The sequence below is a fragment of the Microcaecilia unicolor genome, chromosome 5 (assembly GCF_901765095.1).
Source record: "Microcaecilia unicolor chromosome 5, aMicUni1.1, whole genome shotgun sequence".
NCBI classification, from domain to species: domain Eukaryota; kingdom Metazoa; phylum Chordata; class Amphibia; order Gymnophiona; family Siphonopidae; genus Microcaecilia; species Microcaecilia unicolor.
Window position 1 is genome coordinate 356,478,614 of NC_044035.1, and position 24,343 is coordinate 356,502,956.

The 24,343-nt window shown below is 50.4% G+C and overlaps 1 protein-coding gene across 1 annotated transcript; it reads right to left on the reverse strand.

The window, feature by feature from the left end:
- Positions 1-248: 248 nt before the first annotated feature.
- LOC115470957 (putative solute carrier family 22 member 31) lies at positions 249-24,343 on the reverse strand. The gene is made up of 9 exons (XM_030204604.1): positions 23,978-24,343; positions 17,533-17,636; positions 13,717-13,871; positions 8,646-8,814; positions 3,853-3,998; positions 3,368-3,476; positions 3,072-3,286; positions 2,154-2,265; positions 249-1,330 (listed from the first exon to the last, which is right to left on the reverse strand). Exons 1-9 carry the CDS (start codon positions 24,341-24,343, stop codon positions 907-909), a joined length of 1,800 nt encoding a protein of 599 aa, XP_030060464.1. The 3' UTR covers positions 249-906.

The following is a 24,343-nucleotide window of genomic DNA, read 5'->3' on the forward strand; positions in this document are numbered from 1 at the left end:
CTGTCGGAAGGTCAGCATTGGTGGGGCTGGGAATATCTCTTTCAGTAATTCATCCTCTTAGAGTAGAGGCTAAAGATCTTTTATGATTTTTCGTAATTTTTCCAGCTCTGGAATGAAATGCTTGGATGTTTCACTTATATATTCTGTCATCTTCCACATTTGCTTATTTCCGATCTGACGAAGAAGAGCAACCTTCGAAAGCTAATCAAGAAATGTATTAAGGTATCATCTTATTTTCTTTTCCATGTTTTCTTTTGTTTGATTTCTATTGATTACCTCTAAAAGTGGACTAACACGGCTACCACACCTCTCTACTTACAGTGGAAGACAGGAAGTAATTTTGCTATCTCTTCTTCTGAGGGGCAGTGATGTAAGGAACAACATCTTTACTCTGCTGTTTTCTGTCATGCTGGGTTCAAGGACTGGAGAATTGCATCCAGAACATATCACACCAAGCCAAGCAAGGCTGTGAATAACCATCTGAGCTGGGCCTTCGAGTAAATGGAGGGAAAGACCGAGAATGGCCAGCTACTGCTTCCTGTCAAACTGATTGCCCAGCACATATGAACTCTACAGCAAACATTTTATGAAGTAAACGAGAGACTGTCTTTGCATTTCCATCTGTTCAAGTGAAGACATTTGTTCTTGAAACTGGAATAAACTGGTTTCCTTTTCAATTGTGACCAGTAAACTTATTTCCGATTTGGAAACCACAGTCTGTTGCCCAGTATGAGAAGCTTCACTGTAAGCTGTGGTCACTGGGATGGCCTCACAGAGTAATCTGTCCCTCTGAGAAGGGACCCAGTGTGAATCCTGGTAGTTTATGTGAACCTAAGTTCACAGGTACAGTGTACTTAGCTGTTCTTATAGACAAAGAAGAGGAAAACATCCTTTGTCAATCATGGTCTAAGTGTCTAAGGTCAGGGCCTGGTTGTCCTCACCCTGCAGGTGCTCCAAGAGCCGGCGGTCAGCTTGATACGGAGAAGGTTCTCTGCTCAGCATTTTCTTGGTGGCAGTCATGAGCCGGGAATAGTTCTCTGGGTTGTAATCACTGTGGGGGGTTCTGGATGAGGAGAGCAGCGGCAGGTCATCCTTGGCATGAGACAGGAAGAGCGGTGGCCGACGTAGGCTCTCTCCATCCCTCAGAGATTCAGGCAGACTCTTCCGTTTGCTTTCTGGCAGGAGCATAATACTCAGCACCGAGAGGATGGCAAAGGAGGAGAAAACCACATGATGCAGGAAGAAACCCTTCCGGTTGTGCAAGTCCATGATGGGAACTGTTGCCCTTCCTACGAAGCTGGCGGCCAAGACCAGACCCAGCCCTGAGCCCCTGCAGGAGGAGGAAAAGCATTCAGTTGGTCACTGGAGCCCCAGAGCAATGGCTGCTGGTAGAGACAGCCCTGTCACGCCGAGACTAACAGACAACAGATCTGACCAATTCTCCCACAACAGTGCAGGTGTCTCTTTTCTTCTGGTCCCCCCCCCCCCCCCCCATCATGAAAAATCTTCTCAGATTCTTTATCACCTTCCCTGGAAAGTCTTTCTATGTATCCATCACCCTTTCTAGGAGAAATAATTTCTGATGTTAGGCCTGCCCATCCCCTGCAGTCTCTTACCGTGACCTTTTGTCCTAGATCAGTAATCCAAAAACCAGCCCTGGGGGCTCCCAGCCAGTTGGATTTTCAGGATATGCACAATGAATATTCATGAGATTTACAGCATGCAGATTTCTCCCATGCAGATTCCTTGTGGATATCCTGAAAACCTGACTAGCTAGAAATGCCCAGGCCAGGTTTGGGAATTACTGCTCTAGAGCTCTCTGTCATATCTTGTCCTCATCTGGCTGTGACTTTTGACCTCTTCGTTCCTCTGCTTCCCTGCACAGGATGTGGGAAGCAACTCATCACTAGGGATGGGGAAGGGCTGTCCTCACCCAGTGGCGTTCCTATCCTGTTCGCCAGCCGGGGCGGGTCACCACTGCATCTCCCTCCCCAAAGCGCGTCACCAGACCTTTCCTCCCAGCAAGGGGGGGTGCGGAACAGGAAGTAACGAGAGGGGGCAGGGGACCGGCAGACAGCCACACACCCCCTTCCTGTCTACACCCAAGGCGGACCGCCCCCACCACCCTGCCCTTGGTACGCTACTGTCCTCACCTGATCACCGTGGGAAGGACCTCACTGGCAAAAAAGATGCTTAACATCACTACGGCGTGTGATGCCAGGATGCCCAGTATGGAAATGGCCAGTTCAATTCCTGGAAAGAGGTCTGAAAGAGGAAAGAAGGTGGAATGTGAAAAGCTCAGACGCCTGGATGGTAATTTTGATATCAAAGATACCAGGCATAAACATTAACACAGTCCGTGAGGCAGGCGTGAACGATCCATCTCACATTTTCAGGTTTTGCAGCTCGGCCCCGACCTCTGCAAACACCATGCATAAATGTGTACTTTCACGCGTGTATGTCACGGAGCAATTTTATAAGTGCACATCTGTGTATACAACACTTTTATGCACAGAAAAAGTTTAAACAATTATCCCCTGCTGAGAGGTAAACACAGCACAGAGAAGCAGGAGAGCAAGAGAAAAACAGGGAAGCTAAACTACCCAGAAATTACCCTGTCAGTGTCGGGAGGGGTGTCCTGAGAGTGGGGAGGGGGATAAGCACATAACCCCAGTCATTACCAGGAGAGGGGGTGTCCTGTGTGAAGGGGATAAGCAGAGGCAGGCCCCCTGAGGCGGGGGCCTCAGGTGGCATTCATTTGGTGTCAGCATCTCCCCCTTCCCCGAGTTTACCTTCTTTCTTCATGTTCCAAAAGCTGGCGATGGCAGACGTGATTCCCATACACTACCCTGCCACCGGCACCCGCCTCACCTCTCTGATGTAACTTCCTGTTTCCTCAGAGGCAGCCACAGAAGAGAAGAGGGCCAGTGCCGGCGGCACGGCAACGTATGGGAAGCGCTGCCACCATCTACTTTTGGAACAAACTCAGGGAATATTGGAGGAAGGAAGGGGGGAGATGCATCTCGGCCCCGGGGGGGGGGGGGGGAATAAGCGAATAACCCCATGCTTACACTCTGTCAATGCCAGCAGCAGCAGGGAGGAGACTCCTGTTAAAATGGTGCAGAGGAGGAGGATGGCACGTCGGCCAAACTTGTTGACAGTTCCACACAGGAACAGACATGAGACGGCCTCCGTGGCCGCCATTAGAAAATAGACAAAATAGAAGGTGGGTCCGTAGCCCTGCAGATTCTGTAGATAGCAGTGTCGGATGCCTGTGCCAATAAACCTGCAGAGAGGAGACAGAATGAGGTCAGCAGAGGCGAGAGCCCGTGATTTGGCTGGGCATAAGAGGAGAGCGCTTGCTTACGCTGTGAAGCCCAGAATGAGGCTGTTTTTCCAAATGACACGGGTACGGAAGAGGTCACACACTGAATGATATCTGGCCTGTACAGGACCTTCAGCTATCGAGTCCATCTCTGAGGAGACAAAAACAGCGGGAAAACATCACCGACACAAACATTGCGAACAATGCAATGAGGTGAGGCAAATTCAGTCCACTGTGGCATCACCTCAGCCCAGTCATGGCATCTAGAAAAGTCTTAGCAAGGTGGAGAAAGGGCTTTGCAAGAGCTGGATTGACAAATCACTGAGCCCATCGTTTTGTGCCCTGTTCTGGGGTCCCTGCTCCCCTTCTGATGCACCCTGTTCTGGTGTGTCCTGCTACGTTGTGGTCTCCAGCTGGGGTTCCTGAGGCCCCACACATCGGTACCAGATGCATTATGTCCTACACCTGCCATTCCCGCTTCCCTGCCTCCCCTGCTCATGCGATGTCCTTGAGGTTTCTTGCATTACCTGTAAACAGATTATCTTCATCATACATTTCACTGTCTAGATTCACTCCATTGCCCTCTGAAAAGCGTTGCAGCTCCTTCTTGGCCCGATCCAGCTGCTGTGTAGCCAGCAGCCAACGAGGTGACTCTGGGAATAGGGAATGGCAGCTGGAGAACAAGGAATTGGGGGGGGGGGCAGAGGACACCAAGAGACAGAACAACAATACAGATATCAGTTCCAGAAGTCAGCCCACCCCGTCCTATGACAAACATCCCAGCTGTGCAGTGCACCAGCACAATTTTCACATCCAGAGGTTACAGATGCAGAGAAGGAAAGGTTTCCAATCAATTACTTCAAAATCTTCCTGTGCTGCTACCGTAAGAACTCAGGAATCATCCTCACTTTAATATTCCCTTATATGTCCTATTTGTCCTAATTAGATTGTAAGCTCTGTTGAGCAGGGACTGTCTCTTCATGTTCAAGTGTACAACGCTGTGTACGTCTAGTAGCGCTATAGAAATGATAAGTTGTAGTAGTCTTTGGGATTCTGGAATCTTGCTACTGTTGGGATTCTGTGTGGAATCTTGCTACTCTTTGGGATTCCGGAATCTTGCCTCTCTTTGTTCTTATCCCTTATGTGTGCTGTTTGTCCTAATTAGATTGTAAGTTCTGTCGAGCAGGGACTGTCTCTTCATGTTCAAGTGTACAACGCTGTGTACGTCTAGTAGCGCTATAGAAATTATAAGTTGTAGTAGTCTTTGGGATTCTGGAATCTTGCTACTGTTGGGATTCTGCGCGGAATCTTGCTACTCTTTGGGATTCTGGAATCTTGCTACTGTTGGAATTCTGCGCGGAATCTTGCTACTCTTTGGGATTCCAGAATCTTGCTATTCTTTGTCCTTATGCCTTATTTGTCCTGTTTGTCTGTCCTAATTAGATTGTAAGCTCTGTCGAGCAGGGACTGTTCAAGTGTACAGCGCTGTGTACGTCTAGTAGCGCTATAGAAATGATAAGTAGTAGTAGTCTTTGGGATTCCAGAATCTTGCTACTCTTTGGGATTCCGGAATCTTGCTACTCTTTGTCCTTATCCCTTATTTGTCCTGTTTGTCCTGATTAGATTGTAAGCTCTGTTGAGCAGGGACTGTCTCTTCATGTTCAAGTGTACAGCGCTGCGTACGACTAGTAGCGCTATAGAAATGATAAGTAGTAGTAGTAACTAATGAAAGGAGGCTCTGGGATGAGGGATGAGGGGGTGGAGGAGTGATGTGCTTCCTCCCGGCTCTTACAGAATGGTTTCCTTGTGCTTGGACCCTGGAGTAGCGTCCTGGACGCTGGAGTACTCAAACTGACTGATCTCAAGAGTCAGAAGGAAACGCACATCTTCAGGAGCTCAATTTTCCCCATGGCCTGCTTTGGATTAGGAGACAGAGTAAATCTGACTCACTGAACTTGCGGGCTGTACTACAGTAGGTGCTTAGCCAAGAGGAAACAGATCCACCGTGGCCCAGGGAATTAGGAAGCCCTGGGTCCCAATAATACGCTCATTAGCTCTGCTGTGTAATATGTGGGTGCACGCTCGGTCCGCATTATGCTACATTTCTTAGGCTGTGTGAGAGACGCTCCATTATAAGAAAGTTCTCCTGACAGGACTGAACTCTAAGAGGTTCTTTCTGACAGTACCAGAGATACCGTCGTGCCTAAAGATTTGGAGAGTTCAAAACGCTGTTTTCCTCTCCATTTCACCCAGATCAGACTGAAGAGCCTGAGTGAAGGCAACAGAGGTGATCCTGACCGACACACAGACTCGCAATACCATTAGCACAGAGCTTCCCAACCTTTCAGTCATATGGACCCTCTTATTAACCTCCGAAAAGTTCACAGACCCCCAATTTATTCCCAGGATCCCCTCCCCTTAGCACCAAACATCCCCACCAACCTTCATCTATCCTCTTCCTGACTCCACCAGACTCTCTCTAGCCAGTCCTCACCAGCCTCGCTCTCTTCCCCTCCACCCAAACCCCAGCAGCCCTTTCCATCTAGCCATTAACCATCTGTCAGCCAGTCTCTCTCCCCTTACCACTCGCCATTAGCATCTCTCCCCCTCTCCAGCAGCCTCCGCTCACACATATTATAACAGTATGAGGAGACACTTTTTCTCCTCTGCGTCCTGTGGACCCCCTGTAGTAACGGTGTCACAATCCTCCAGGGCTCCACAGACCACAGGCTGGGAACCGTCACTTGAGCGTCATCGATGCTATAGTGAACTCCATACTAGCCGTCCATCAATCCTGTACAGACGAGGTGGCTAAACTAGGTCCCATCCCTCTTTGTCCACCCCCCCCCCCCCCCCCGCCTTAGTACAAAGGAACCAGAAACAAGTCTGGTAAATCACTGTGATATGCAGTCGGGAGCGTCTATAAGAATCTGTACAGAAGAAGAAGTAAACATTCTGATCAAGGGGGATCATTTCAAAGTCGAGGCAGCTGAACTGCTGGTCACACACGTGTCCTCCCGAGACGTGGGCTGCTGCCATCACAGCTCAGGTGGTCCTCGGTATTGGCGAGCAGGCTATGGATTTCCAGTGATATACTGGTCCACTGCCGGGGAGCACAAGCATGGAAAAACTAATAATTACAGACACACCAGTACATTACTGGGCTCAGTTAACATTTGTACCCATAACAGCCATTACGGAAGGAAGTCCAGACTGAATCAGGGGCAGCGGGCATAGCAACATAGTAGATGACGGCAGATAAAGACCTGTATGGTCCATCCAGTCTGCCCAACAAGATACTTCATATGTATACAAGAGTTTGGTTTGATTTGTCCTTGCCATTCTCAGGGCACCGACCGTAGAAGTCTGCCCAGCACTCTTCTTCTACTAAAAGTTCTGAAGATTCTGGAATCCCAATTAGTAGCAGCATTCCATGTAGAACCCCAAAGAGTAATGTGGAGGGGCATAATCGAATGGGGATGACCATCTCTAAGGGCGCCGATTTCTAAGGACGTCCCGGGAAAGGGGCGGGGAAACCGCTATTATCAAAACAAGATGGGCGTCCATTTTTTGTTTCGATAATACGGTCGGGGGCGCCTAACTCTCAACATTTAGCTCGACCTTAGAGATGGTCGTCCTTAGAGATGGTCGTCCCCGGTTTTCAGCGATAATAGAAACTGAGGACGCCCATCTCAAAAACGACCAAATCCAAGGCATTTGGTTATGGGAGGAGCCAGCATTCGTAGTGCACTGGTCCCCCTCACATGCCAGGACACCAACTGGGCACCCTAGGGGGCACTGCAGTGGACTTCACAAATTGCTCCCAGGTGCATAGCTCCCTTACCTTCGGTGCTGAGCCCCCCAAATCCCCCTAAAAACTCACTCCACACAACTGTACACCACTACCATAGCACTAAGGGGTGAAGGGAGGCACCTACATGTGGGTACAGTGAGGTTCTGGTGGGTTTTGAGGGGCTTACATTTACCACCTCAAGTGTAACAGGTAGGTGGAGGATGGGCCTGGGTCCACCTGCCTGAAGTGCACTGCACCCAGTAAAACTGCTCCAGGGACCTGCATACTGCTGTGATGGAGCTGGGTATGACATTTCAGGCTGGTATAGAGGCTGGCAAAAAAAATTTTTTAACTTTTTTTTTTTAGGGTGGGAGGTTGTTGGTGACCACTGGGGGAGTAAGGGGAGGTCATCCCCGATTCCCTCTGGTGGTCATCTGGTCAGTTCAGGCACCTTTTGAGGCTTGGTCGTGAAAACAAATGGACCAAGTAAAGTCGACCAAATAATTGTCACGGACGCCCTTCTTTTTTCCATTATCGGTCGAGGATGCCCATCTCTTAACCATGCCCCTGTCCCGCCTTCGGTACGCTGCCGACACGCCCCCGGGAACTTTGGCCGTCCCGCGATGGACTGCAGTTGAGGACGCCCAAAATCTCCCGATTTGTGTCGAAAGATGGGCGCCCTTCTCTTTCGAAAATGCCCCTGATAGTAACAGGATAGTAACAAAGTAAATGACGGCAGATAAAGACCTAAACGGTCCATCCAGTCCGCCATTGTATGAGCTACTTTATATGTATCTTTTTATTTATTTCAAATATATAGGCTGCTCTTTCCGAAGTTCAAAGCAGGACCAAGCAAATCAATCTCTGGCCCTGCCACTACCCCCGGGCAAGGGCGTAGCCAGACTTCAACAGGAGGGGGGGTCCAGAGCCCGAGGTGAGGGGGCACATTTTAGCCCCCCCCCCCGGCGCCACCAACTTTCACACCTCTCCCCCACCACCGCCACAACCCTCTCGACCCCCCTTCCCGCCAACCCTCTCCCGCCGCGTACCTTTGCTGGCAGGGGACCCCAACCCCCCCCCCCCCCCAGCCGAAGTCCTCTCCTCGGCCGTGCGGCGTTGCTTGCTGAATGATCTGATCAAGTTTCTGTGCGATCAGATCATTCAGCAAGTAACGCCGCACGGCCAAGGAGAGGACTTCGGCTGGGGGGGCGGGGTTGGGGTCCCCCGCCAGCAAAGTTATGTGACGGCGGCAGGAAGGGGGGGGTCGAGAGGGTCACGGCAGGGGGGTCCAGGGCCAAATCTACGGGGGCCCAGGCCCCTGTGGGCCCCATAGTAGCTACGCCCCTGCCCCCGGGATCTCTAGTTGCCGATGTTGTGTTGGGCAAAGTATTGGTGAAGTCATGACTCAGTGGCCCAACTCATTCCGCTGCCTGTGGACTGAATTATATTTGACTGTTCAGAGTTAACTCAACTCTCTCCTTAGGACTCTTCAGCAGAAGATCACAGAGGTCAGAAGCTGGTACTCACCCCCAATACACAAGCAGCAGTACTTGTGAGGTGGTTATCACACCCTGTAGAATGCGCCACTCCTTGGACAACACAGCCAGTCCTGGTAAGAGCAGTTCTCCCGCAACCCAGAACAAACCAGCAATCATGGTGATCATCAGCCTGTGTGGAAGATCACAGATTTCCAGCCCTGTGGTGGAGCAAACAGCCACTTAAGATTCACTTCTGCATTTTGGGGGGAGGGGGGGGGGGGAATAGTTGTGCATATTGTGAGGCATCACCGTTCTGGGGAGGGCTGAAAGAAACAAGACCCTTCTCTATTCTACGTTCAGTTAGAATATATTATGCCTTGCATTGTGTTATTCTGTGTTGATATTTCTGAAAATTTTCCACAAACACATTTCAATATAAGATTCATTTCTGCACCTTTCGGACGCTCATGATCAGGAGGTGGAAGACACTTTGAGCAGAGACCTGCAGAAACCCTGCAGTCTCCCTCCGCCGTCCTAATCCAGCTGTTTACAAAGTATTACAGTGATGTGTTCATGCCAAAACTAATATTAAGAGTCAGTAAGCAAACACTCAGCCATTCCACGCTACAAGCCAGATATACTTTAACTCTCTCCGGGGCGGAGCCCCAACTCCACATCCTCAAGAGAGTCCACAGGGCAGAGGGAACAGGAGAAGCCCTATGACACAGTCTCCCAGCACCAGAGGACTCCATTCAAAGCACAGGGACGCCTGATAAAGCAGATGGAAGAATGTTGCCCACTCCTTTTAAAACCTCTCTGCTTTGTAAAGTACACAAATGAAAGATGTTGTGTGTTGTGCAAGGTAAATCCTAAGAGGTCAGTTTACGTTGTGTAATTCTGGAGATTTTCAACTCTTTGTGAAGATGGTGGAGGAGGAGGAGGAGAAAGAGCCCCCAGCACCCAATCTGAAAGGCAAGTCACTTAACCCTCCACTGCCTCAGGTACAAAAACCACGCTGTGAGCACTAGTGTACGTGAAAAAGTGTGAGCTAAATCCTAATAAATAAAATAAACATAAACCTTCCAAAGAGAAGCTTCAAACTCTCAAAAAATAATAGCACTGAAAGGGGGAGAGGAATGTGCAGAAATATTCAGATCTCTCTCAGGCTTTGCATTTTCCATTGCAGGGAAGGTGGATCAGAAGAACAGAAATGGAAAGAAAAAAACTTTACCAAGAGTTTGGAGGCAGGGCCGTGCCTAGGGTCTCTGGTGCCCCCCTGCAGACTATCAGTTGGCGCCCCCCCTCCCCCGTGAAAATGATCGCCCCCCCCCCATGAAAATGATCGCTCACCACTTGCCACACTGAAAGGAATTGTCAGCAATATTCTTAGAAACAAATTGCTATACATTGCAAAATAAGATAGCAGATGTAAATTCTCAAAGTGGACATATTCCAAACGCTAAAATGAAAATAAAATAATTTTTTTCTACCTTTGTTGTCTGGTGACTTTCTTTTTTCAATCATGCTGGTCCAGTATCTGATTCTGCTGCTATCTGTCCTCTTAACTCCATTTCCAGGGCTTCCTTTCCATTTATTTCTTTACTTTTCTCCTTTCTTCTTCATTTCTTGCTCTATATCCATTTCCAGCAATTTCTCCTCTCTCCCTGGGTCCTGCCCTCCCATCCATGTCCATTCTTGTCCCTCTCTGCCCTTCCCTCCTCCATCCATAGCCAGCAATCCTCTCTCCCCTCCCCTTCCAGCAATTTGTCCTCTCCCTGGGCCCTGCCCTCCCATCCATGCCTCTCTGCCCTCCCATCCATTCAGGGTCTGCCCTCCCTCTCACTCCCCATTCCATCCAGGATCTATCCCCCCTCTCTCACTGCCCCCTCTTTTCGGCTCCCAATTCCCACCTGCGGCTGCCCCTAGTTCCAGATCCATTGATTCTCCCATCCACCCCTGCCCCAGGCATGACCCCATTCTCCCTCCTGCTCACTTTTCAGACCCCAGTTCCAGCTCCATGCCCCTTCTCCCATCTGTCTCCCACCCAGTCCCTTCTGCCCATCCGAGTCCCCCTCACCCCATCTGTCTCCCACCCAGTCCCTTCTGCTATCCAAGTGCCCCCCACCCTCACCCCATCTGTCTCCCACCCAGTCCCTTCTGCCCATCCGAGTCCCCCTCACCCCATCTGTCTCCCACCCAGTCCCTTCTGCTATCCGAGTACTCCCCCACCTTCACGGTCACCCCATCTGTCCCCCACCCTCACCCTGCCTCCAGTCTTTAAAAAGAAATTGCTGACGTGATAGCGAGCGCAGCACCTCGTGTGCAAGTAAAAGAAGCGAATCCGATCATCTCATTGGGCCTTCCTTCACTGTCCCGCCCTAGAGGAAATAGGAAGTTGCGTCAGAGGAGGGCGGGACAGTGAGGGAAGGCCCAATGAGATGATCGGATCTGCTTCTTTTACTTGCACACGAGGTGCTGCACTCGCTCGGCAAATAAATTTAAAGGGCTGGTGCGGGAGGGGGGGGGTGCCAGGATGAAGAGCAGCGGGGAGCGGCGGCACCCCCCTCTCTGGTGCCAAAAGATTTAAAGTCCTCGGCGGGGCGAGGGTAAGCACCGCGGCGGCGCCCTCCAGAGGTGGGCGCCCCCCTGCGGCGCTTACCTCGCTTACCGCATCGGCACGGCCCTGTTTGGAGGATTCCAGAAGAGGTGAATCGTGTGACAGAACTTAAGCACACCACACAGGGACACTTACCCTATGGTAAGGGTAAGACATCAGTAGCAGGGGCACAGCTACCACTGAACGAGCCCAGCAAAATGCCCAGGGCTGCCCAATGGTAGGGGCTGCCTGCTGTTGCACCCCCTTCCCCTGTGGGTCCCAGCATCTCTCTTCCTCTACAGGTCCCAGCATGCCTCCCCTCTCCCTCCCCCCTGCCCCTGCACCACAGGCAGCAGGATAAACAGGCTACCTGGACCCTTCCACTGCTCCATCCCACCTCTTTGATGTCACTTCCTGTTTATCTTGCTACCTCTGCCAGCTAGCTGTTCATGGTGCCTCTGGAGAGCTGCAGGTGGAGGAGAGGGGGGTTTTCAGATATGCTACAACCAATGGGGAGGGGGGAGTGCAGAGGGGCAAAGATGCAGGAGACAGAGGAAGAGCGAGATATCAGACTTGCTGAGAGGGAGGAGGAGGAGAGGAGGGGTTAGAGAGATGAGTGGGCAGAGGAAGGGGGTAGGGTATTTTTGAGAATTAAGGGGTCCCAAGCCCCCCCAAGAAGGCTTAAATGACCTTAATCTGACTCCATCTCTAAATAGCCCTAGAACTGGGGCAATCAGGGGGTTGTGAAGTTCTAAGAGGAATTGCCACTGAGAGAGACGTTAGATCTAAGAGACCCGCATTAGTCCGCCTCTCAGCACTGGCAAGGAATAGATACCAGCCTTATGACAAACTGGATTTAGGTTACAAGTTATATAATGCAGCGAGTGATAGCCTGATACAGCAGAAGCATTTATACTTACAGCCTTTCATCATTAAGTTAAGCCCACAAATCATCATTTGGAATAAGGATTTTATTTGTACATCAGACTTTAATCAGGTACATTCAGCAGACAGATTCTGGGTACAACCGGACAGAGCTTCGCCGTCTGAGAAGACTCTCAGTTAAGGCACATTTTCCCCTCTTTTATACACAACCTCTCCATAGAAGTCAATGGTGGGAAACCTAGCTCTCAATTTCTAAGATGATATCTTCCCACGCAGTCTTATCAGCATGTTTTGGGAAACTTTGAGATAACAGTTCCACATCTGTCTGTGTCGCAATACTTTCACACCATCTTAAGAACCCTGTATAACCTCTGTAGCCTTCTATACAAAACTAATAGACTCCATTTTGTTCATCTGATTTAAAGTGACAGTTGTACCAGTTTGTGTCAGGACTCATTGTTCAGACCTGCTTTTTACAGATTCTGAAATATTAAATCATGTACTTGTTATTTGGCCTAGTCAGTACTTCTTCAGTTATTTTAGCTGTTAAAGGTATGTAAATTGACCCATCACTATTCCAGTGGATGGATCCCAAGCGGGGACACATATTAACTTACAGGAAAAGCAAGTCCTTGCGCAGCCAGTCATAGATTTTTAAACCTAGCTGGTATTTTTACAGCCTGGGTCCTAAAATCTGGCCTTCCACCCTTCCGGTATAATTATACAGTATCAAGGATGCGGGGGAAGAGCGAGAGACCTGAGGAAAAAAAGGTGAGAGATGATGCTGGACCCAAGAAGGTGGAGTAGAGAGAAAGAGAGAAGAAAGGGAAGGGGGAGAGGGATGCTGGACCCTGGAGTAAGTAGGAAGAAAAGAAAGAAAGAGACTGACCGGACCCAGAGGGAGAGAGAGGGAGAAAGTGATGCTAGACCATGGGGAGGGGAGGGGAGGGGAAGAGATGGGCCCTAGGATGGAGGTGTGAAGGAGGCGACAAGGAAATAAACAAGCTGGATAAGTGGAGAGAAAGGGATGGGGATATTGAAAGGGCAGATGCTGAACATGGGAGGAGGATAGGGATGTAGAGGAAAGATGGACAGTGGACACAGAGAAGAACTGTCTGAAGGACAGGAGACCCTGAAAAGAGATTTAAGAAAAACAGGAAAGCAGGAAAGAGAGACAACAAAAGTAGAAAAAAAGGTATTTTTTTCCTGAATGTATTAATTGTTATATATCAGCTTTGGGAAATGTGTCTCTCTTATATCTTGCTTTTCAGTGTCTGTTTCTATTACTTTGAAGGTTTTCTATACAGGGTTGGAATGCATTTGTTGTTTACAACATTTGTTTACTAGAGCTCTGAAGGGATTCCCCCATCACCTTCAGAAGTTGCTATTATAAGGGGGCCGTCTTCATTTTTCCACCTGAGCCCCTTCAGTCCTAGCTACGCCATTGATCATCAGAGATCAAAGAGGGATGTCAAACCCACCAATGTTCCAAGTACTGAAAAATGATATGGCTGAACAGCAGAGACACAACTGATAAATGCAAATAAACACACATCAATGATTCAAGCCTGGGAGAGAATCTAGTGAGGAATACCTGCCCTCCCCAATGCCAGCAAGATTCAGTCAATGTGGCACTTACGGGTGATGTAGAGGGTGAGGAAAGATCCCGCCAGAGCACTGCCATAAAACACCCTTATCAGCACGAACATGATATAATCCAGCGAGACTGCCACTCCCACACCCGCAAGGATCACCAGCACCAGAGAGAAGGCAAAGACAGGACGCCGGCCAAACCTAAGAGAGAAAAAGCAGAGGATCAGTGGGGAGGGAGGCCAGGGCTGGCTCTTGTGGTGATTATCTGAGTGGCCACACAGGGTGCCGATATGCCAGTGACCCCCTTCATTGTAACAGAATTCAAAGGCTAATCCATGTGCAGAACACTCCTCCCCGGGAACTCCGTTCACTGGGTAAATCTCTCTTATCTGCACCCTTCTCCTCCACCGCTAACTCCAGACTCCGTTCCTTTTATCTTGCTGCACCATATGCCTGGAATAGACTTCCTGAGCCGGTAGGTCAAGCTCCATCTCTGACCGTCTTCAAATCTAAGCTAAAAGCCCACTTTTTTGATGCTGCTTTTAACTCCTAACCCTTACTCACTTGTTCAGAACCCTTATTTTATCATTCCCACTTTAGTAATTCCCTTATCACTTATTTGTCCTGTTTGTCTGTCCTAATTAGATTGTAAGCTCTGTCGAGCAGGGACTGTCTCTTCATGTTCAAGTGTACAGCGCTGCGTATGTCTAGTAGCACTTTAGAAATGATAAGTAGTAGTAGTAGTCTTTGGGATTCCGGAATCTTGCTACTCTTTGGGATTCCTCATGGAATCTTGCTACTCTTTGGAATTCTGCATGGAATCTTGCTACTCTTTGGGATTCCGGAATCTTGCTACTCTTTGTCCTTATCCCTTATTTGTCCTGTTTGTCTGTCCTAATTAGATTGTAAGCTCTTTTGAGAAGGGACTGTCTCTTCATGTTCAAGTGTACAGTGCTGCGTACGTCTAGTAGCGCTATAGAAATGATAAGTAGTAGTAGTAGTAGACTTCATACATTTCAAATTCTTGCTGACCTCCTTCCACTCTGCTCTTTCACTTGCCAAACAGGACTACTACATCCACTTGACAAACTATCTTGGTTCAAACCCTTGACATCTACTGAACTCTCTCCTGAAAGTGCCTTCACTTTCTCCCCAGACTAAGGCCGAGTACTTTTATGATAAGGTTTACAAGGTTAACCTTGAGTTCTCAACCAAATCACCTCCACCTCTCCTTCCCCCAGTCCATTCTGTCAACCTTTCTTCAACCCCTGCTTCCTTTTCTGAAATCACTGAAGGGGAAACTATACATTTTCTTTGCTCCTCCAAACTGACTACCTGTTCCTCTGATCCTAATCCCACCCATTTACTCAGCACTCTCTCTCCTATTGTCATATCCCCAATCTTTCACTTTCCACTGAAACTGTTCCTGATGTATTCAAACATGCCATAGTTACACCACTCCTCAAAAAACCTTAATTGGACCCTACCTGCTCTTCCATCTATCACCTCATCTCCCTGCTCCCTTTCCTATCCAAGATTTTTATTTTATTTTAGTTACATTTGTACCCCGCGCTTTCCCACTCATGGCAGGCTTAATGCGGCTTACATGGGGTAATGGAGGGGTAAGTGACTTGCCCAGAGTCAGAAGGAGCTGCCTGTGCCTGAAGTGGGAATCAAACTCAGTTCCCCAGGACCAAAGTCCACCACCCTAACCACTAGGCCACTCCAGATAATTAAAGGTGCTGTTCAGTGCTATTGTCTTGACTTTCTTTCTTCTTAAGCTATTCTTGATCCACTTCAGTCTGGCTTTCGCCCTCTACAGTCAACTGAAACAGCCCTTGCTAAAGTTTCCATTCCAAAGGTCTCTATTCTATCCTCATCCTTCTCAATCTATTTGCTGCTTTTGACACTGTTGATCACCACCTACTCTTTGATATGCTGTGCTCACTTGGATTTCAGGGCTCTGTTCTTTCCTAGTTTTCTTCTTATCTCTCCCATTGCACTTTTAGTGTATACTCTGATGGATCCTCCTCTACTTCTATCCCACTATCAGTTGGTGTACTTCAGGGCGCTGTCTTGAGACCTCTTCTTTTCTCCATCTATACTTCTTCCCTTAGTGCTCTGATCTCATTCCATGGTTTTCAGAAAAACCTTTATTTTGATGACTCCTAGATCTACCTCTCCACACCAGAAATTTCAGAACGAATCTAGGCCTAAGTCTCAGCCTGCCTTGATGTTTCACCAGACTGAACTTCTTATCTTTTCCCCTAAACCCATCTCTCCGCTTCCCCCATTCTCCGTCTCTGTGGATAACCCTCTCATCCTTCCTGTCTCATCGTGACCTTGGGGTCATCTTTGACTCCTCTCTTTCTTTCTATGCACATATCCAACTGACTGCTAAAACCTGTCATGTCTTTCTCTATAACATCACCAAAATTTGTCCCTTCCTTTCTGAGCACACTAACAAAACTTTATCCACACTCTTATCACATCTTGCTTAGACTACTGCAACTTGCTTCTCATAGGTCTCCCACTAAGCCATCTCTCTCCCCTTCAATCTGTTCAAAACTCTGCTGCACAGTTATACTCTACCAGTGTCAATATGCTCATATTAGCCCTCTCTTCAAGTCTCTTCATTGGCTCCCTATCCATTTCCACGTACAATTCAAACTCCTCTTATTGACTTACAAGTGCAATCACTCTGCAGCTCCTCATAACATAGTAACATAGTAAATGATGGCTGATAAAGACCTATACGGTCCATCCAGTTATACATGGTATGCAATACTTTATATGTATACCGAGTTTGATTTGTCCTTGACATTTTCAAGGCACAGACCGTAGAAGTCTGCCCAGCACTGTTCTTGTAATAAAATTTCTGAAGCTAACGTCGAAGCCCCTTAAAATTTACACTCCAGCCCATCCATATCTCTTCAGTCACAATCAAGGCACAGACCGCAGAAGTCTGCTCAGCACTGGTTTTGCTTCCCAATTATCGGAGCTGCAGGTGCAGTGGCGTAGCCACAGGTGGGCTTGGGTGGGCCAGGGCCCACCCATTTATGACTCAGGCCCACCCAACAGTAGCACATGTTTAGTGGTAACTGGTGGGAATCCCAAGCTCCGCCAGCTGAAGATTTCCCCCTGATGGTAACAAAAACGCTACTCTCCATGACACCGGCACCTGCGCATGCTCAGTTTTCAGTGCATTCCTGCTGCCAAGGTGGAAAGAAGCATTTTCCCACCAGCTGAGATTTTTTCTTTTTTTTTTGGGGGGGGGGGGGGGGGCGGAGAACACTTGGTGCCCACCCAATTCTTGCCTAGGCCCACCCAAAATCTGTTGTCTGGCTACGCCCCTGTGCAGGTGTATGAATTTTCATTGGTAGATTTAGCGCTTGTTTAAGGCTGTCTTCGGATCTATTTTGTTTACGTCTGGTATGAAGTGGGTGTAAAGGACAGAGGTTTTACCCACCCACCCCTCTTAGGAGTTGTGCAAAGATGTGAGTGACGAGGCATCCCTGAAGCGAGGGACCAAGACTGAGCCAGAAGGGAATCTATTTTCCTGTACCAAGGAAGTGCTGAAAATTGTGACATGAATCACAGACACAGATAACAGAAGTGTGTGGAGTATTACAGTATTTAATTAATGCTTTACAATCTCAGCACAGAAAGAAGCTACATCAAAGCAGTATATGCTTTGCAGATGTCTTCACAAAAGCAAGTTAGAGCAACCCATAGCTGTGTTTGAGTGATTGTTTCAAGGAACTTGTACACAGGGCCTTAAAAGGGGGGGGGGGGGGGTGAGGTTCACCTATTTGAGGAGAGGGGACACAAGAGCATCATCCCTTAAGGAGGGGGGGTTTACCTGTCACAGGCACAGCCAAACACGAGGAAGCCACCTAGCCAGCCGATCAAATAGCTGACCTTCTCCAGAGGAATCTTCCAGCGTTCCTTGCACACCAGATCCCACTGTTAAGCAAAGAGACCAGGACAGACATCACTGCACTGAGACCAAGAGAGAACATCACACCAGGTGGTGAACAGGCCTCAGGCTCTGGAGTTGTGGAGCAGAACTGCCCAGCCTACTGCTCTCTACTAACCCTCCACCCCCTCACCACACTCAGTTCTGCTCGGTGGAGGGGGGGGGGGTAGTGTCTCTAAATGGGTTAGGTTTCTACATGACCCTACAGAAGAGTAGAGAAAGTACAAAATGAAAAGCCACTATATTCGGTAGGAGAAAAAGGACCTCAGTGTGTCAACACAGCATTACACGTGGGCTGCCCCTGAATTTGGGGTATCCCTTACACCATATCTCCAAAATATAAAGTATCTGGGTCCAAATTAATGTCACTTTATTTGCATATTCATAAGTGCTCAAAATAGTGTTGGTCTTAGAAAAAATTCTAATTCACACATCTGCAAAAAGTGATTCTTTCCAATGCCAAGACAGCTCAGTGCTGTTGAAAACCCCAAGTTACTTAGAGGCATATTTTCAAAGCACTTAGCCTTCCAAAGTTCCATAGAAACCTATGGAACTTTGGAAGGCTAAGTGCTTTGAAAATATGCCTCATAGTAACTTAGTAGATGACGGCTGAAAAAAGACCTGCACGGTCCATCCAGTCTGCCCAACAAGATAAACTCACACGTGCTACTTTTTGTGTATACCTTACCTTGATTTGTATCTGTCTTTTTCAGGGCACAGACTGTATAAGTCTGCCCAGCACTATCCCCGCCTCCAAACCACCAGCCCCGCCTCCCACCACCGGTTCTGGCACAGACCGTATAAGTCTGCCCAGCACTATCCCCACCTCCCAACCACCAACCCCGCCTCCCAACCACCGGTTCTGGCACAGACCGTATAAGTCTACCCAGCACTATTCCCCGCCTCCCAACCACCAGCCCCACCTCCCACCACTGGCTCTGGCACAGACCGTATAAGTCTGCCCAGCACTATCCCCGCCTCCCAACCACCAGCCCCTCCTCCCAACCACCGGCTCTGGCACAGACCGTATAAGTCTGCCCAGCACTATCCGCACCTCCCAACCACCGGCTCTGGCACAGACTGTGTAAGTCTGCCCAGTACTATCCCCACCTCCCAACCACCAGTTCCGCCTCCCACCACCGGTTCTGGCACAGACCATATAAGTCTGTCCAGTACTATCCCTGCCTCCCACCACCGGCTCTGGCACAGACCATATAAGTCTGCCCAGCACTATCCCCACCTCCCAACCACCAGCCCCGCCTCCCAACCACCGGCTCTGGCACAGACCGTATAAGTCTGCCCAGCACTATCCCCACCTCCCAACCACCAGCCCCGCCTCCCAACCACTGGCTCTGGCACAGACTGTATAAGTCTGCCCATCACTATCCCCACCTCCCAACCACCAGTTCCGCCTCCCACCACTGGTTCTGGCACAGACCATATAAGTCTGCCCAGCACTATCCCCACCTCCCAACCACCAGTTCCGCCTCCCACCACCGGTTCTGGCACAGACCATATAAGTCTGCCCAGGACTATCCCTGCCTCCCACCACCGGCTCTGGCACAGACCGTATAAGTCTGCCCAGCACTATCCCCACCTCCCACCACCGGCTCTGGCACAGACCATATAAGTCTGCCCAGCACTATCCCCACCTCCCAACCACCAGCCCCGCCTCCCAACCACCGGCTCTGGCACAGACCGTATAAGTCTGCCCAGCACTATCCCCACCTCCCAACCACCAGTTCCGCCTCCCACCACCGGTTCTGGCACAGACCATATAAGTCTGCCCAGTACTATCCCTGCCTCCCAGCACCGGCTCTGGCACAGACCATATAAGTCTGTCCAGCACTATCCCCGCCTCCCAACCTCCAGCCCCGCCTCCCAACCACTGGCTCTGGCACAGACTGTATAAGTCTGCCCAGCACTATCCCCACCTCCCAACCACCAGTTCCGCCTCCCACCACTGGTTCTGGCACAGACCATATAAGTCTGCCCAGCACTATCCCCGCCTCCCAACCACCAGTTCCGCCTCCCACCACCAGTTCTGGCACAGACCATACAAGTCTGCCCAGTACTATCCCTGCCTCCCACCACCGGTTCTGGCACAGATCGTATAAGTCTGCCCAGCACTATCCCTGCCTCCCAACCACCAGTTCCGCCTCCCACCACCGGCTCTGGCTCAGACCGTATAAATCTGCCCAGCACTATCCCTGCAACACCAGTTCCGCCTCCCACCACCGGTTCTGGCACAGACCATACAAGTCTGCCCAGTACTATCCCTGCCTCCCACCACCGGCTCTGGCACAGACCATATAAGTCTGCCCAGCACTATCCCTGCCTCCCAACCACCAGTTCCGCCTCCCACCACCGGTTCTGGCACAGACCATACAAGTCTGCCCAGTACTATCCCTGCTTCCCACCACCGGTTCTGGCACAGACCGTATAAGTCTGCCCAGCACTATCCCTGCCTCCCAACCACCAGCCCCGCCTCCCGATCTTGACTAAGCTCCTGAGGATCATTCTTTGTCCCAGAGCTGTCTTGCAATCACAGTGGCACTAATACCACACCAGGACCTGTGATGTGGTGTAAGGGATACCCCAAATTCAGGGGGAGCCCACACATATGCTGTGTTTACACATGAAGTCCTTTTTCTCCACTACTGAATACTAAAGTCTGCTTGGAAGTTCTTTGTAATAATTTCTACACGTATGTTCACACATAATTACACGTCTATGATTGTATTTACATTTCATTGAATGTTCCGACCAAAATTTTCGCTCTAACATATTATAAATTCAATACAATTTATTGCAACTAAAAAGAATGGGCCCAAGAACCAAACCCTGCAGCACATCACCAGTAGCACCCTTTTCTTCAGAATGAGCTCCATCTACAATTACCCTCTGTCGCCTTCCACTCAACCAGTTCCTAATCCCCCCAGTCACTTTAAGGCCCCTACTCAGGGCACTCAATTTATTTATTAGTCCTCTCTGCGGAACTTTTCTAGGGACCATCTCCTCAATAATGCTCTATAGCAAAGCCATCCTAGCACTCGAGTCCACTTCCTACCCCAATGTCCAAAACAGTCTTGTATAATACAGACAACACTCCAGTTCATGGTTGAAAATTCAAATTTATCTTATAATACGATCGCCCTATAGCGCAAACTATGCGCTGTAATAGACCAACATCCTGACGCTTGCACTACGATGGTCCTTCATAGAAACATGACGGCAGATAAAGGCCATATGACCCATCCAGTCTGCCCATCCTCTGTAACCCTTAATTCTTCCTGTTCCTAAGCGATTCCACATGCTTATTTTTTTTTTGTTACATTGGAGATTCTACATGGAATGTTGCTACTAGTGGAGATTCTACATGGAATGTTGCTATTCCACTAGCAACATTCCATGTAGAAGTCGGCCCTTGCAGATCACCAATGTGGCCGCGCAGGCTTCTACATGGAATGTTGCTAGTGGAATAGCAACATTCCATGTAGAATCTCCAATAGTAGCAACATTCCATGTAGAATCTCCAATAGTATCTATTTTATTTTTGTTACATTTGTACCCTGCGCTTTCCCACTCATGGCAGGCTCAATGCGGCTTACATGGGGCAATGGAGGGTTAAGTGACTTGCCCAGAGTCACAAGGAGCTGCCTGTGCCTGAAGTGGGAATCAAACTCAGTTCCTCAGTCCAAAGTCCACCACCCTAACCACTAGGCCACTCCTCCACTCCATTCTTCCTGTTCCTAAGCGATCCCACATGCTTATCCCATGCCTTTTTAAATTCTGGAACAGTCCCCGACTCCATCACCTCCACCGGGAGGCCATTCCATGCCTCCACCACCCTTTCTGTGAAATAATACTTCCTTAGGTTACTCCTAAGCCTATTCCCTCTTAACTTTGTCATATGCCCCCTCATTCCAGAGCTCTCCTTCATTTGAAAAAGGCCTGGTATTGCTCTCCTCCAAAGTGAATCAGCAATGAAGGATCAGTACAGTCCAGAAGGTAGGGGACGGGGAACGAGGACTGACCAGAACTAGAATCACATCCCTTGCATTTAACATTAATCCTGGGATCAGGGCCGCCAAGAGACTGAGCCGGGCCCAGGGCAAGGCGCGCGCCCCCCTCGGGTGGGCCTTCCCTCAACGTGTCCCGCCCTCACAGAAATAGGAAGTTACATCAGAGGAGGGCGGGGCATAGTGAGGGAAGGCCCGTCCGAGACGATCTGCTGCTTTAGAGATTTTTTTTTTTTTAAATGCAGGGGTTGCACGACAGACAGAAGGGAGCTGAGAGTAGGCAGGTTTAGACGGGACTGCGGCGCCGAGACTCTGGCACCGGGCCATCCTTGGTGGCCCGGGGAATTTTGCCCCCTGCCCCCCCCCCCTTGGCGGCCCGGGGAATTTTGCCCCCTGCCCCCCCCCCCCCTTGGCGGCCCTGCCTGGGATACTTAACGGCTGACAGACCTGCAGCAGGACCTCGGAAGACTCAGAAAGCAGAGGGTTAATGGTGTTTCACACAATCCCCCTCCCCCTCTACTCAGCAGCCAAACTAGGGAGAGTCAGCCCCCAAAACCCACCTCAAAGATAAAAGACTGTACTAGGTAGTATCCTGCCCCCGGCTACTGTCACAGTAATATGAAATGATTATTAAAAATGGTCCATCCAGTCAGCCCTCTCCAGATCCATTCTTCCAGGGTAACTAGACATATAAAATCCCAAACGCAATCTGACCCCCCCCCCCTTGCCCCCATCTCACTCTTTCCCATGTCCCTTCTCCCCTGACTCTTGCTAAACTCCTCCCCTCTCCCCCTCTCAACCACCCACCCTCTGACTATTCGCCCTGCTCCCCTCACCCTATATAGCTGATGATATCGCCCTCCTTCCCCATCACCTGGCTGATGACCTCCCAATATTTTTTCCTCCCTATACAAGGCTAATACTGTACCTCCCCCCACCCCTCCCTAATACCTGGCTAAAACTGTCGACTATCACCTGGCTGATGATATCCCCTCTTCCTTTTCCCCCTCCCCCAGCTAATGATGTCCCTTTGCGTCTCCCCCCTCTCCCTCTTTTACCCCATCACCTTACTGATGATATTCACCCCCTCTCTCCCCTCTCCTTCCCCCCTCACCTGACTGATGATGCTCTCCTCTCCCTTCCCCCATCACCTAATGACCTCGCCCTCAATTTCTCCCTCACCAGGCTAATACTATCCCTGCCCTGGCTAACAGCTGTCCTCTCTTCCCCTCTCCCATCACCTGGCTGATATCTCTCTCCCCCCCCCCCCCCTCAGGTTGCTCCCCTCTTCCTTCCTCCTCACCTGACTGATAATGCTCTCATCTCCCTCCCCCTCCCTTCCCTATCACCTGGCTGATGACCTCCCCCCTCCATTTTCCCTCCCCCATCAAGCTGTCTTCCCTTCCCCCCCCTTCCTCTCCTCACCTGGCTGATATCTCTCTCTCCCCCCCCCTCAGGTTGCTCCCCTCTCCCTTCCTCCTCACCTGACTGATAATGCTCTCATCTCCCTCCTCCCCCCCCCAGGCTGATAAGGCTCCCCTCTCCCTTCCCTAACACCTGGCTGATGACCTCCCCCCTCCATTTTCCCTCCCCCATCAAGCTGTCTTCCCTTCCCCCCCCTTCTTCTCCTCACCTGGCTGATATCTCTCTCTCCCCCCCTCAGGTTGCTCCCCTCTTCCTTCCTCCTCATCTGACTGATAATGCTCTCATCTCCCTCCCCCCCCCCCCCAGGCTGATAAGGCTCCCCTCTCCCTTCCCTAACACCTGGCTGATGACCTCCCCCCTCCATTTTCCCTCCCCCATCAAGCTGTCTTCCCTTCCCCCCCTTCCTCTCCTCACCTGGCTGATATCTCTCTCTCTCCCCCCCCTCAGGTTGCTCCCCTCTTCCTTCCTCCTCATCTGACTGATAATGCTCTCATCTCCCTCCCCCCCCCCCCAGGCTGATAAGGCTCCCCTCTCCCTTCCCTAACACCTGGCTGATGACCTCCCCCCTCCATTTTCCCTCCCCCATCAAGCTGTCTTCCCTTCCCCCCCCTTCCTCTCCTCACCTGGCTGATATCTCTCTCTCCCCCCCTCAGGTTGCTCCCCTCTTCCTTCCTCCTCATCTGACTGATAATGCTCTCATCTCCCTCCCCCCCCCAGGCTGATAAGGCTCCCCTCTCCCTTCCCTAACACCTGGCTGATGACCTCCCCCCTCCATTTTCCCTCCCCCATCAAGCTGTCTTCCCTTCCCTTCTCCCCCTTCCTCTCCTCACCTGGCTGCCGATGTCCTCCTTCCCTCTCTTCCCCCTTCTCTCCCCCCCTACCTGACTGATGATGTTGCTCCGGAGCCCCGCGCTGCTCCCGTACTCCCAGCCCTGGGTGCAGGGGCTGCTCTCGTTACTCCGCTGCTCTCCGGGCTCCTGGTACCGGGACAGCTGGCAGCGGCTCCAGCCGGCGGAGGACGGGGGCAGAGCGGCGTCCAGCAGGTCGGAGCCGGACAGGTTGCGGAGGGGCAGCGGCAGGAGGGAGGGGTCGGGCCGGCAGTGGTGCTCGGGCTCCTCGGTGTAGAGCAGCTCCGAGAAGAAGCCCAGGGCCAGCGCCACGTTGGGCAACCAGAGGGCGGCGGCCAGGAGCCTGGAGAAGCGACCGAAGCCCCCGGTCCGGGGCAGGATCCGCCCGTCAAAGTCCAT